Source organism: Morone saxatilis, unplaced genomic scaffold, assembly GCF_004916995.1.
Source record: "Morone saxatilis isolate NCDOM2014 unplaced genomic scaffold, NCSU_SB_2.0 Contig24, whole genome shotgun sequence".
Classification (NCBI taxonomy): Eukaryota; Metazoa; Chordata; class Actinopteri; family Moronidae; genus Morone; species Morone saxatilis.
In genome coordinates, this window is record NW_023339807.1 from 13,535,924 (window position 1) to 13,551,340 (window position 15,417).

Genomic DNA, 15,417 nt, shown 5'->3' on the forward strand with positions numbered 1-15,417 from the left:
TGTTTAAATGTTTTCAAATGATACTTTGAGCAGGAATGAGAGTAACACGTGAACACTTAACTGACTAAAAATCTGAGGATATTCTGGGACACATTTTGCTGCTACATGTTCATATAACTAGGTATACCTAATAAGGCAGATGTTTTATTTTAAGCAACTCTGGTTAAAGAAATATACTTTGATTTTGAAATAATACATAGTAACTGGTGTGTATCAGTGTGTGAGTGACTGCACTCCACTAACCGTTCCTCCGTCCACAGTCGCAGCTTGCTGTGAGGAGTGTGCGTCGGGAACGTAAGGCGGTCACTGCTGCTGCGGTGGTGCTGCAGTGTTTTCTCGGGAGACAGCTGTTGCCGTAGTGACTCCAGCTCTCGCTCATACATCATCCGCTGCTCCTCCAGAGCTGTGCGCTTCTCCTCCAGGTACTGCTTCTCCAGCACCTGGACTACATTCTGCATAGGGTCTACACACACGAGAAGCAATACATTTTACAATCCAATACACAAATCTTGATAATGACTTACAGGAGCAGTACTTGGCACAGCTTCTTCAAAAAAGGACAAAGACAGTAAACCATCAGAGCTCATGACAAATAAAGTTATCAAAAAATAAATTAAGATGCAGGAAATCCAGTAATTTTCTTTGGAAACCCTAAATCAATAATCTTTCTCCACAAGAAGTAAAAAAAATTAACATTTCCACATTAAAATGTCTATAAACACTAGACCTATGTTACATATTTTGTTGAGTTGTGTACATATATTATCTCAAACCCAGAGGAATACATAATTTGATTCAGGTAATGATATGTTTCACTGGTCACCTGTCAATAGCATCATATCCTCTTTGCGCATGTGTTTTGGTTGTCTGCCAGAAGTCATAAAATTACTTTTTATCCATATTTAAGCCAAAATTTTAGAATACACTTTTTAGTTCTTGGTTGTTTTAGCTATATTTTTTTTACCAGATATAGGCTTTTAATCATCGGACGTCTGGATCTTAAGTTATCAGAGAAACAAGCTGAGCTAACGTTAGCAGCAACTCGAAATGCCAAATGTTTCGTGACTCCATCTTCTCAAATATTGAAGTTTAATGTTTTTCTCTGTTTTGTATCATTTTAAATTGAATATCTTTGGGTTTGGAACTGTTGATGACACAAAACAACAAATTTGAAGATGTCAACCTCAACTCTTGGAAATTACGATGTGCATTTTTCACACTTTTCGGACATTTTAACGGACGTCTTAAAATGACTGATAATAAATGTTATTATTACTGTGAGACGTAACGGATTGTTTCTGCTGTGGCATATTTTGTCCATCCCACCTCAGCTCCACCCAGGTTGCATCTGACCACAAAAATCTGGATTTTGTCACAACTGACAAAATAGTCCGCTGATTGTTGCAGTTAATACTAGAATTGTGCTTTTCTATATTCAAGATAAAGGGGAAAAGTATTGTTTTACAGTAATGGCATTCTAAAAGATGTTATTATTTCAGAGTAGCTGGAACCAGCTAAATGTTTAGAAACCATAGTTTACAACTGTGGACTGAAAGCCTAAAATAAATTGTAGATTGCAGAATGCAGATTATCCTAATCATACCATTGTTCCCAAGAGTCTTCATTATGACCTCCATCTGGGCAAACTCATAGCTGTAATCCTGCTCAGAAGAGGCCTCGCTGGCAGTCTCCACATCTGCCTCAACAAAGCTCTCTCTGGGAGAAGCTCTGTCCAGCTCCTTTAAACGATCCCGTCGCTTTCGTTTAGGGAGATTAATCCTGCAGAACATGATTCCCAATCAGTGGCTTTTTTATTTCATGACACCTTTGAATGTGGCCACACTATGACAAGTCTTATACCTGAAGAAGTGATTGTTGCCCCATAGGATACGATCTCCGTGCCACAGGTGCACCAAGGAATCAATCATTGTTCCGTTCACACAGGTCCTGTCGAAAACAGATTCATTTAATTCTAATAATGAAGATGTCAGATGGCATTATGATCTTCATCTTTAAACAGGGAAAACTAATTGAGAGAGAACAGTCTCTTTGTAGTGGGAGGGAGACATGGCTCTGATATCAAAGCGGGGAGCTCAGATCATAGATTCCTGAACGGTGAGGTCATGTGAAACACTGAGGTCCAGTCATCCATGAAGGAGAGAGACAACAGAGATATAGACAGAGATAGACAGTGTATGTTGGAGGTAGTTGTCTACTAGCTCACCTGGCATTCCCTATGGGCATCAGGGTGACATCACCATCTGGGCAGAGCTCCAGGACACAGTGCTCCGGCTGGATACCGATCCCAAACAGCTGGATGTCCTGAGACGTGTCTGCGCCCACCCGCGTGTGCTCCTACACACAGGTGGAGGACAGATTAAGGAAACTATAATGACATATCTGAAAATAATTACACATAACATCCTGTTCCAACTTTCACGTCATAACCTCCGTAACGATTTGCGGACAAGAGTATTGTCAGTTGCAAAAACATAAAACTAGGTAACTCTTTAATTTCACAAAACTTAAGAGTAAAACCAAAGCAAAACCAGGCCAACGTGAAAAAAAACCTGTGTCTCTCTCGTTGCAAGAGTGGGCGTTGTTAAACAAACATCCCAGCTTCTAAAGGATGTCCTACCCTGCAGCGAACTAACCCACTTCACTCATTCCACACTGATATGCCAGGCTGGCCTGCAGAACCCAGACAAAGGCCTGTTGTTCTGCACAGGCTGCTTTCTCACATGCCTCTGCTCTTACAGGTCCAGCTAACTGGTTGGTTGTTCCACTTCAGTGCTTCGTAAAGTCCATTCCTTCTTACTGGACTGCTCTCATCTGGATCACCGCAATTTATGTGCTATGTTTCAGGCCTAATTTGATGGTAAATATTACGGCTGTGGTATGCGGACGGTATAGGGCCTGTGTGGTTAACAACATACTGTAATAGCAGGGAGTGAATGTGACTAAGCTTTTTTTAAAGCAACTAATCCCCTAAATGAGACGGTTATACAGATAACCTTTTGGCTTTTGTACAAACTTTATGAATTATTTTGGATCTGTGACTTTTGCAGCTCATTTAGACCAAAAGTTACAGCATTTGCTGCGAACAACATGACAACACAGCACCAACGTCTTCCATCCATTCATGGCCTTAACCCATACAATTGTTTTTAAAGAGACAACTTGTTTTCACCATAGTATAGTGATGAGGTAGACCAATGTATCTTTATTTTGATGATATATTTACAATTTATGACTACTCAAAGACACGGCAATGTCTGAAATTAGACGTACACATGGCAAAACACAAAACTGCGGCAGGGTGACAATGGCAGGACTGTGTAGCACTGTATCTGCGACTCGTTATCTTGCCAGTGTTGCATTATTAAAATTGTAAAAACTGTATTACCTTCAGGTAGTAGACCAGTAGCTCATTTAGGGCGGGATCCGCATTCAGATTGACAAGGAAACACTTGTCTTCACCCACTTTAATCCCTGATGTCTCCAGAGAGATACCCATGCTCTCAAGCTGCTTCTGACGCTCCTGTAAACAGAGATAATAACAGTGTGACTGTACGTATAAATATGCTGAATTAGAGTGAAAGGTTACGGAGTATCTTTATGACCGATGTGCATACAGTGGCTATCTCCTCTGTCTTTCTCAATTTCTCCTCCCAGGTGACAGTCATCTCCTGAATGAGTTTCTCAGACTCATGCAGTTTCTCCTTCAGCTCAGGAGCCTTCATGGACTGGTGGGAACAATGGGGAAAAAAACAATCAGCATCAGTACAAACTGGATGTGATGGATGACAAATCTGGTATGAGTTTGTTCATAATTTGTGAGCCTCTTCGGTCCACCCAATCCCTTCTCTCACCTCGGCCTGAGAGAGCTGAACTTTGAGCTTCTCCACTTCCTCCCTGAGCTCTCTGATGATGCGAGCGTTGGGGTCTTCATTCACCACGGCGTGATTGACGATTCTCTTGGCTCTGTCGGCATAACGTAGCGTGGATAAAGTCTCCTCGTAGTTATCAGCTGCTGGACTCACTGTGGCTATCATGGCTGTCTTGCTGTTGCCGCCAAGGTTGTCCTGAAGGCACAAAAACATGTCAAAAGGAAGTGAAGGAAGTGTAGCTGCCATATTTGTCCTTTCAGTCTACATGTATGATGCAAACGGCAATTTATGGTCACCTTTCAGCACGCCTACAACAATGATGTATCATTTTAACAACCAAATATATAAATATGTGTATAATATATAATATAAATATAATTTGTGGGTCAAACCTTCAGTAGCCAGGTGAGGACTGAGTCTCTGTATGGCACAAACTTGGCCTTCCCCTTTCCTGCTGACTGATCAGCAAGAGCAGAGATCACACAGCCTAATGTCGTGAGAGACCTACAACCACACACACACACACACAAATACATATGAGCCCTATCAGTATTAACCTGTCAAACAATTAACTGGACTTCATACATTTGAATGCCTTTCATATTAAAAAATGTCCCCACTTGTTGATATTGCTGCCCTCTTTGAGTCTCTCTCCAGCAGCTCCAGTCTTGGACACCCGCTCACTTCCTGCCAGGTCAACGAGACTCAACTTGCTCACTTTCTCCCCTGAATTCTGTTCACCATCACAACATGGACAAACAGACAGTATGACCCATGATTAGACAAATTAGACTTTTAAACACAAATTAGTTTCAGTAAAATAAAGGAACAGTTCACTGTAAAAGTGGGTGAAAAAACTGACCCCAGATTGAAGATCATAAAGTGTCTGTGTGACAATGATACTGAAGACGGCATGTGATCGACTGCTCTCCTCATTCATGTTGGTGGCTGCAACCGTGCGAGATTTGTTCCCCTCTGACATTAATACCTCAATGTCCTAAAAAGATAGAGTGTAAGATCATAAAAGGAGGAGGAAGTGTTTAAAAAAAATACAACATTTCAAAGAATTTCACTGGATTTAGGCAAAACATGCATATGGATGATTATGATAACAATAAAGTCTGAGTTCACACATGACTGTGTGCCATGTGATTTAGCTGGGTCACACCAGGCAGTGGGCAATGCACTGGACTAATATCAGGCAGAGCAGAGCACAGAGGAACAGGGTGGAGATGTTTAAACGTAATTAAGGACGGCCCTGCCAAGGCTTGGCATACAAACTACATGAAACCCCATGACTACATCCCCACATCAGGAATATGCGTCATTAGTGTTTCAGCAGGATATGAAATGAAATGGTTATTCCGAATGTAAATCATGACAACTGGGGATATGATATAAAGGCATTTCTGCTGCGTGTTATAAATCAAGCCTATGCGTATGTGAAATATGAGGCCAGTGATACAGATTCAGCTTTTCCTCTGGTTGCAGTGTGATGACAGAAGGGTGAGAGGCACACCTCAAAGCTGGTCACAGCCAGCTGAGACAGACCATCCACGTATGGACCCAGGACTTTGTGCTCCCGAACTTTCAGGGACTGTCGGCTCCTTCAAAAATAGAAAAGGCAACACAATGAGTAAAAGAAAGAGGAGAAAAAAAGGGAGGAATTCTTACCATTTTGCACACATATGCGTGTAAAGAAAGTATTAATCAAATGTGACCAAGGTTTCATAATGCACATGTGATTTAACATTCCTCTCTCTAAGAAGTCCTTTTTATGTAACACTTCTTCGCACTTATGGCAACTCAACAAATTCTCTCTCTAGAGAAACTGAAAGCATCTCCTCTGAACTCGAGTGCTCGATCAGAATAAAAACTTAAGTGAATCCTTCAGGGTTTTGAGAAGCTCATGTGACTTATTTACACTCCTCTTGGAACATTAATTCAAATTCGTTTCTAGGAAATTAGAAACAGAATCCAACTGGAATTTGGTAACAGAATAACCTCAATAGCATAAATATCTCTGGCAAAATGTTTCTGTTTAAAAATGTGCATTTGTTAACCTTGCTATGAAAATGAATGGCTCGCATGCAATATTGAAATAATTAACTCTTCACGAACATATGCTACAACTGCAATAAAATGTTAACAGGAGTTTGATGCCAAGTTGTCACAAAAAATAATTTTCGTAAAAAAACAAAAACGAAAGAACAAGACTGGCTATATTCTGTTGTTGACGAATCTTATTAAAAAAGCCCAACACAAACAATAAGTTATTCCATCAGACTTCCCAAGCCTTCCTGTGGCTCTCAGTCCAACGCCCAGAAGATGTTAATCTTTAAAAACATGCAAAAAAAAAATGCTTAATTTACTACAAAATATTTTTAACAACTGGGCACTGTAGTTTTTAACAAGTGTTACTAAACTGGAGTAAATAGTGTATTGCTGGGAACCATTTTCAGCAGCACTCTTGGTTACTCTAATGTTTAGGGCAATAGGAAAGTGTGTATGGGATTGGCTCAAAATAATCTACAGTGCCCGTGTTCATCAATATCAAGGAACACAGCTCATTTTGGAAAACAATAGGGGTCTATGTGACAGAGGGATAATGTTGTCATGGTATGTCAACTTCTTTTAAGATAAAGCATGATAATGTTGTGAATTTGAATTTGAATAACATAAATGTGCAGTGTCACAAATTTAAACTGAGGGCAGACAGGCATTTCACTAGGTGTTGAGGAGAAGTTCTATAGATCAGTAAGAGTCACTGAATCCTGAAGAGGATGCAACCACTACGTGTGACAGAAATCCTGCATATTCATCTATATCACAGCCAATGTTTGATCCTAAGAATCACTGAGGAAGATAGATGGGAAGATCAAGAGAGTGCGGGGGTTGTTATATAAGCGAGAGGAAGTTGCCATCGAAATGGGTCTGGCTGCATCTTCAGACATCTGCAGCACACAGAGCGCTCCACTGTAGTCCCTCTGTGGGGCTCGGCTCACAGGCTGCTCTGACCACTCTCCTACTCCCAGCTTCACTAACAGATGTCCCTGAAACACGCGCTTTCACAGTTCGCTCTCCCCTGCAGTCTGTCTGCCAACCCACATCAGACCACAGAGGCAAAGAATGCAGCAGTGTCAGAGGATGATGCTGGCCGCTGTTCTGCAGGAAATGACTGGGTTGAGCTTCCTACACGCATCATTCTGTCGCCGTCCGCCATTCAGGCTACTAGACACAACAGAGCTATAAACAGAGACGCAAACTAACACAAAGTGGGAGCTTACGGAGAGGTCACTACTCGTGCTGCAGTGAATCAAGACTATGAGAAAATGATACTACGGTTTGTGCAACCAGCTGTGTCTGTCACCGGCAGGCCAAACGCATTACCAAAGCATTAGATCATTAATCTCACGTGTTTATTCTGAAGAAAAAATACAGGAACACACATCAGACTCACCCTTTGGGATCGAGCAGGTCACGGACCTTCTCATTGTAGATCTCCATGTAGGACACTTCCACCTTGAAAGTATGACCCTCGTTCCCCTCTCTGTGGACCCTCTCAAACAGCGAGCAGCAGAGTCGAGGGATTAAACCCGGCTGCTCCCCATTTCCCATCATGGAAAAGGACTTGCCTGAACCTGGAAAGACATTGCAGAGTCATTGTATCCGACAAAGAGAGGTTAGTCTGTACAGGGCAGGGCTTCAATAACAGTAAAGCTTAATTTAGATCTCCATTATGACCACAAAGTGTTCATAATGGAGAAAATTATTTCTCTAATTCATTTTTTGAGTCTATCTGCAGAAAAATGGACGTTCATGACTAATGTAGCTGTACTTAGACACAGTGGTGCTCTGAGCTGCATGCTAACTTTGACAATGACAATATTAACATGCTAATGTTTAGCAGGTATAATGTTAATCATGGTCACCATCTTAGTTTAGCATGCTAACATTTGATAATTAACCCTAAATGCATATTACAGCTATGGCTGATGGGAATGTCATTAGTTTTACAACTATTTTGCTATAAAGTAAAGTATATGCTATATTTTAAATTCTGACCTGATGATGGTGCTAATGTATAAGTCAGATGATGACCAAAGTCATTAGGATTCATCGTCTGGAAACCACAAATGACTGTGCAGTTTTGAACAAAATGGTGGACCAGACTGACCAACCAGCATTGTCATCCCTAGAGCTACACTGCTAGAGACAAAATTCTTGATTAGACTAATACTGCTTAGAAATCATGACTAGTGTGCTACTTTTTCTTTTATGCATCAGGTGAATCTGCTCTTCTCTTCAAACTTTTCAGTAGGTCTGTCTCTTTTTGTCTCTAAGGCAGGAAGTTGGATAAAGGAGCTAATTTGATTCAGGGCAGAGGAGGATATGAGTCAAGTGATCACCAGTGTAATCAGAAATACAAGTCTTCCTGTTCTTTAAACTTTCTACGGACACATCTGGAGACAGCTTGAACTGCAAATGTACTTAAAGACATTTAAAAAAAATGAGTGTAGATTTCATCTGGATTTTCAGTTACCTGTTTGTCCGTAGGCAAATATGCAGGCATTATATCCCTGGAATGCATTTTCAAGTATTCCCTCTCCAAGGCACTTGAACACCACCTCTTGACCTTTTAAACAAAGAATCAGAAACCATGGAGACTATGGTAAATAGATAAAACAATCAGTTATGTAAGTCCTCTTAGTTGTCTGGTTTGCATCCTTTAATTAGTGTAGTAAAATGAAAACAGAGAAATGTATCGACAAGGGCCACTAAACAAGAAACAAGGAAGAATAAGATTCATGAAAGGTGATAGATTCCTGTCTGGTCGTGTGGAAAATGCTGGGCTGTGTAGAGAAATCTCTTGTGTTTCTCACTGTCATGCTCCTGCTGAATGGGACAGCTGTTTAATGAGCTATATAAAGCCTTGGCCTGGGCCCTTGAGGCAGCCCTTCACTGAACAGATTGCCTTGTCGGTTCAGCACAAAGCAGATGTATGCATTACATTTCCATCACAAAATGAGACCGAAATGACAAGGAAAGATATCTACAATGATTATGTAAATCTGTCAGTGGGACAGTAATAACCCTCTTTTCTATAGATGTTACAAAAACTGTAGCTGTAACCTTTTCTGTGCTTCACTAATTAGAGGCATGAATTGTAGAAGAGAATGAATGGTGGCTGAAGAAATTGAATTAACCACGTGGGTGGGTACATAAGAAGTATAACTCAGGTGGATGATTACGTAATCAAAATATGGTACAAATACAACTTCCAGTTATTTTTAAAAACCCACTGATGGTGTTATTGTTCTCAGACAATACAAAGACAACTACCTTAATTATATTTTAATGTATTCACTGAAAATGCAAATTACCGTATACACCACCGTGCTTTGCTTTGCATGATGCAAAAACAGCTTTCCATCAAGTAGGGAGTTTCCCTGCACTATTGCTGCACAAGGCTCAGCAGATCATTACATTGGGCATGATTTGAGTTGTTTGGTGATGACTGTAGGATCAGTTTCACAGCATTTATGACTCACCAGCATATTTGGGAACGTTGGACTCATCCATAGACCAGAAACAGTGGTCAAAAGCGAACACCTGCAGAGGCGACAGCACATGGAGAGTAAACACACACTTCTCACACCTGTCCAAGCATGTACAGTACAACACAGCCTGATCTCGGTAGTGGTCTTACTTCTTCTGTTGTACAAAAACAGGCTTATTATGCAGTACAATACAGTGAATCAACAGGACTGAGCTTGTCTAGATGAGTAAGATGAATTCTATTTGAGTACTGTTCGTTAAGACCGCACCATGACTGTCTGCACTGATCCACTGTCAGCTGCCGCGTGTTTTGTCATAGTGGCTGGAGTTAAATGAATTCATAAATCAGGGTCAGCGCTCCCCAGAAGAAATTCCAGCACCCGGTGACCCTCGTCTCCAAGGAAACGGGGCCGTAGCTATTCCCGGTGGTGCAGGCTGGCTCTCAGCCCTCAGCGCTGGGTCTCACTACACAGACTTCAGCAGCAGCAGAGACCCCTTGTGTGCACCTGCATGAGCTCTGGATGGACAGCACACAGAGACGCCACTGACTGTCCTGGTATCTGTCATTTACCAAGGCCCCGTACTTCTCACAGACAGAACAGCTCCTGTTACTGTATATGCTGCAAATCCACTTTAACCTCACGTATCTAATGTTCCCCTTCAATTTCCCCTTTGAGTAGTTTCAATGTTAGTACAGACAGTCTTTTGCATTGTATTGTATGGCTTTCCTGGTTGAACAAAGAAATCACCAAACTAATATTTTATCCTAGCTCAGCCACTTCTCTTTTCAAGCTTGCACTGTCATCCTGCAGTGCAAGCACAACACTGCTGCACATTACTACTCCTGGCTCTCAGTGCACTGCTGCTGCTCTGCCAAAGCACTTTCCCCTGCACAAATACCCCAAATAATTGAACTCCCTTCTAATCATAATAAGGGCTATTGGCCAGAGAACCACTGGTTGCACAGTCAGCATGGGAATCTGAGATTACTCAGTGCTTTGAAAGCAAGACCTCCTCTTGTGACTTCACACAAGTGAGTGGGTGCCATTCAAAGAAACAAAAGTGCCATCATTCTCAATTAGGGCTGGTTTGGTAACTAGGGGTCCTGCTCCTCCGCTCTGTCTCTGGCCAGCCTGAGGGTGTGACTGCGCGACAAATTGCTCCTGATTGGACAATTACTATTAATCAGCAGTGCAAATAATGATGAAGCTGAGACGCACAATGCCCTTTTTGTCATTTCTAGGCTTAAAACTGGTCGAATGCGATAGGACTGCAACCTCTGTTTACCCTTTCGAATGCAGGGACACTAATTTGAGTGCCACTATAACTTAGCAGACAGCCACGTGCTCGTCTAGCTGAAGGGTATTACGGGGTAACTCAGGTTCACGGGCCCCAGAGACCACGCACGCCCGTGGTCCACGCTCCCTGGTCCTGTCAGCGGCCGAGTGTACTGAGCACAAAGCCCGTCCCTGGTGTGTGAAACATCTCTGAGCTAGTCACCAGCGTGTTGTCAAGGGGGGAGGTGGGGGTGCACTCCAACAATGCAGCTTTGAATGCACACACACACTGCACCAGTGTCCCCGCTCATCCCTCTCTCATTGTGGAGCCTTTGTGGGTGTTCATGAGATCTTAGAGCGCTGACACATTCACACGGACATCTATCCGGCTCCTGCTGACCAACCAAACTACTAAAACACTCTCAATCATGTCCCTAGAAACGCCAAAACAGTAGACCAACCCATGCAGGATGTTTCTCAGCCCCTCGGGGCAATAGTGTTGCCTGTGCACTTCTGGATGATTTTAATATCTGTGATGCCAGGACAGCCAGTGAGAAGTCACTACAGATGGCTACTTGCACTGAAAATTCAGACTGTTCCTGCTGACACTGCGCGTCAACTCTGAAATGCTGGCCAGTTTTTTTTTTTTGTAGCAACAGAAACAGATGAAACTTACATACCTTAGGTTGTTTCCTGCTGTATGAGAGGGGCAATCCATCATAAACAGAGGAAACCCACGGGAGACAGAGAGAGAAGAAATAACATGGTTAGCATTGATACAATTTAACAGTCAGAACATGTTCACACTCAATAAGATGCAGCTGCACTTCTCACAGTAGGAAACCTCCCATTGTCTATGTTGACATAAATAGCTTTTTGAATTGAAAACATGTGCAATAAAAACAAAACCCCATTTTATTATGAACCTTCAGACTCCTTTCTAACTTTACTTTCCCAAATTCCTGGTGTGACTTCTTCCGTCACTCCTTCCCTTATTTATTCACTCATTCATTTGCTTCCGCACAGTGGCGTTTCCTCGTGGTAGGTGCTGCTGTGATTGGGTTCATAATTGGGCCAGTGGAGCGTGAGGAAGGGAAGAGATTTAGGATTCAATGTCCCACTGACTCTGTTGAGTAAATAGCTCTTATGCCTGTGGACTTAACTGAGAGGCCAGGTTGGGGAAGCCACACTCAGCATTAGCAGCTGCCGGAACTAAGGACAAAAGGGTAATATATATGGCACTAAGTTATGTAGGATTATTTTCTTAACTGGTAAGGGAATTCCCTAAAGCACAAAAACTGCATCATTAAAGTAAGACCCAACAGCTCCAAGCTAATGCTACAGCTATTACAATATATACCTAGGGAAATTACATCTTACATGTTATTTTTGTTAATGCATGTTCCAGTATGATGTAGCACAACGCTTACACCACCCTAGTGCGTCTACATCTGCCACAGTCCCATCCTTCAACAATCTGCAGATCCCTCCTGCAGGCGTCTGCTGGCACAGAGACAGAGGTGGGCATCACCTTCACTCAGTAACTAATACAGGGCAGGCAGCATTTTAAGGACTGAAACACTGCACCAAAGTGTCTCACACAAACGGAGCTGAGTCACCAACAACAACACGCCTTGAGAACTGTACGACGATACCGACAAAAAACGTACTCGTCTGCGCTTTTATTTTCACGTTCACTATTAAAGTATTAAAGATACAGAGAGCTTTAGAAAAAGCGAGGTGAAAGACGAGTTCCTTTGAGGACTAAACCCAGGCCGTTAATTGTGCTCAAGCACATTATAATTAGGGACAGACAAGAGAGTGAGCGGGTAGAGGAGTAAAAGGAAGAGGGCCTTGTTTGGGTTCATACTCTGAATCTGAATCTGGGCCACTAACAACCCCTGTGATTCAGTCTCAATCAGAGCAGACAAAGACTGCACCCTGTCCTCTAGCACCGGAAAGCAGAGAGGGGATGTCCATAAGGAGCTATGAGATATATATCAGCATCAGACAGCAGGGAGCACAGATCTAAGGCTTCCTATGGGCAGACTAGGAGGTGTGATCAAGGACCGTTGGTCCCAATACATCTTGAAAGGTAAAACGAAATCTCAGTCACGTCAGTGTTGCTACAAAGATAAAAGAAACACGTGGAAGAGTTATGACAATAAATAGACAGACGACAGCTTTAACCTTGTGAAGAATGCAAAATGGACAAGGACAGAGAACAGATGTATCCCTATGGAAAACAAAAGGATGACAGACACAAGACCGGAAAGAGAGAGACACACACACACATATTAAATGTGGAGACAAAAGACATGCAGTTATGGAATGTGTGTAGTCTAGACTCTGTAGCAGAAGAAACTAGCTACTGCAGTGGTTTGGTGGCCCTTGCTCATTGTGTCATATATTGTATGTACAGTATATGCAACCAAATCTGGAATGCTGGCTATGCTGAACAAGACAATGGAGGGAACTGTTTGGAACTGGCTATATTTAGGATTTCACAGAGCTGCTATTTTCTCACAAAGTCACATAAGGAATTCATTTAATTTTCAAAATTGACAAATCATTACATATTTGTATTCACTGTTATAGTGTCTTTCCTTACATCCCCGTATCACAATGTTAAGACCTCCCCCTCAATAGGTTAAAGTACATTTAGGCTCCAGTTCTCCCACTCTGCTTTAGACATAATCTTTTTAATCTCCCCAGAAATCTGTGTCCTTCTTAGCAATGTTGTACCTTGCTTGTTGAAACCGTGTAGGCTATGTCCTCTCCTTCATTGATGCCAATAGTTACATTTGGTTGTATACATCCTTTATCATTCACACTGATGGTATAACATTTATCAGTAGTTCTTGCAAATGATCCTGTATTTTACAAGGTATAATGGTACAACAAAACCATTTTATTGCACTCCTATCAATATAATGACCATGTCGATGTTTCTATAAAATGTCACAAAATAGTGAAAAATGGGCATTATAATTTCACAGAGCCAAAGGTGATGTATTGAAATTGCTTGTCTGTCCAAGCAGCTCTCTAAAACCCAAACATATAAGATATAATCCTCACAGTTAAAGAGCTGGAATCACAGGATGTTTTGCAGTTTTGACTTGAAAAATGAATTAAACAATTATTTGCTTAAAGAAAATAGTTGCAATGCAGTATGCAATGATGAAACACAATGTGATTACAATATCTTAATTTGCGTCTTTCCAGTCAAGAAATGCTACCGGTGGCACAAATCATGTACAGTGCAGCTCCAGATGATTCACGCATGAAGCCCACAGGCTGTTTGCTTAATAACCACAATGCATGTCAAGTCATGGCTTGAGGGCTTATTAATGGCTGCGTTGTGGTTGAACAAGTGTATGACACACATGTATGGCACAGAAGTGCCAGATAACATCAGATTCCTCCCCGCTCAGAGGCAGATGCACACTGCAGACCCAGCAGGGCACGGATAAAGCCTAAAAGTCCCATTGGGGGCTGGTTCTTCGTGCCTTTATGTGTGTGTCATCAAGGGCACGCTCAGGCTCCCACGCCTCCAGCTACCTGATGCCAAGGCACCCATGAATGATTTCGACTTGGCCGAGGGTGGAAACTGGCCTCACACACTACTATGATTCCCTCCCTCTGTACTGATCCTGTGTTATGGCGGGCAGATTAGAGGAGCACATTTTGATCTCCTTTATAAAATCCTTACTCCTTATCATTTTTTAGTAAGAAACATCTCCTCAGAGCCACACTTTGATCATTTTTCAGTTCATTGTCGATGGTTAGATTCACTAAGATCCCACATGGCATCCTTCTGTGCCAGACCCATGTCTGCTGGTGTCCATAACGAAGGTATGAAGAGTGGGAGAGGAGAGCAGAAATGGAATGCCCCCTGTGGTTATGGAGCCAGATTAAGGCCACTAGGTTATTATGCCACCGAAAACTGCACTCTTCTAGCCCAGTAGGCAACACACCAGATTAATCTACTGTATCATTCACCCACTGAAGCATCTATCTACCATAAAGTTACATTGCATGCTCATGCTCACAGAAGTATCAGACAAATATGTTCCATTTTTATTTATTTATCATTTAATTTAATCTGACATCCATAAACATGCCTTTTATGGACAGATCAGGAGCAGGCTGGTTCAAATTAGCTACCAGAAATGATGTAAGCGGTGTTATCATCTGAAATCAGTGTTTGACAGGCCAGAAAACGAGTTTCAAATCAAAATGAAAATAAATACATCCACATCTAGAAACACACACGCTGTAGCTCCCCAGTTTCCAATGCATGAAGAATATGTCAGATTCATCAGTGTAATTTAGCTGGCTTTGCATGGATTTCTGATGATATAATCCTGCTGCTCAAATGGGGTATATAAATCACACGGATGAGGTTCACCCCCCATTGAGATGACACTCACAACATTCATCTGCTCTGTGCGCACACACTCACAAACATAGTTTGTTTGCTGGCACCCCCCCACCCCCACCTAGCCCCAGATTTAAATTCCTCTTCTTGATTTGCCGCTAAAACTTTGCCTCCCCCACCCTTTTAACCTCCATTTAACCGCACATATGACTCTTTTCCCTGTTTGGCTATGGACATGCTTCGGACAGTTACAATTCAACAAGCTCCAGAGCCAAACAGACAACGTTTAGAGCTCTGTGTGTGTGTGTGT

General features: G+C 42.1%; 1 protein-coding gene across 6 annotated transcripts in view; it reads right to left on the reverse strand.

Moving 5' to 3' along the window:
* kif13a (kinesin family member 13A) overlaps positions 1-15,417 on the reverse strand; it is a 45,457-nt gene that overhangs the window by 13,033 nt on the left and 17,007 nt on the right. For 4 of the 6 annotated variants that reach the window (XM_035671960.1, XM_035671958.1, XM_035671962.1 and 1 more), the window contains exons 3-17: positions 11,407-11,422; positions 9,443-9,503; positions 8,434-8,526; positions 7,351-7,531; positions 5,410-5,497; positions 4,753-4,887; positions 4,511-4,623; positions 4,283-4,394; positions 3,873-4,085; positions 3,636-3,746; positions 3,407-3,541; positions 2,225-2,355; positions 1,861-1,947; positions 1,604-1,779; positions 244-463 (exon numbers count right to left, since the gene is read on the reverse strand). In XM_035671960.1, coding sequence (XP_035527853.1) covers positions 244-463; positions 1,604-1,779; positions 1,861-1,947; positions 2,225-2,355; positions 3,407-3,541; positions 3,636-3,746; positions 3,873-4,085; positions 4,283-4,394; positions 4,511-4,623; positions 4,753-4,887; positions 5,410-5,497; positions 7,351-7,531; positions 8,434-8,526; positions 9,443-9,503; positions 11,407-11,422 — 1,872 coding nt within the window. The remainder of the gene's footprint in view (positions 1-243; positions 464-1,603; positions 1,780-1,860; positions 1,948-2,224; positions 2,356-3,406; positions 3,542-3,635; positions 3,747-3,872; positions 4,086-4,282; positions 4,395-4,510; positions 4,624-4,752; positions 4,888-5,409; positions 5,498-7,350; positions 7,532-8,433; positions 8,527-9,442; positions 9,504-11,406; positions 11,423-15,417) is intronic. The other 2 variants (XM_035671963.1, XM_035671959.1) reach the window with 1 other exon arrangement.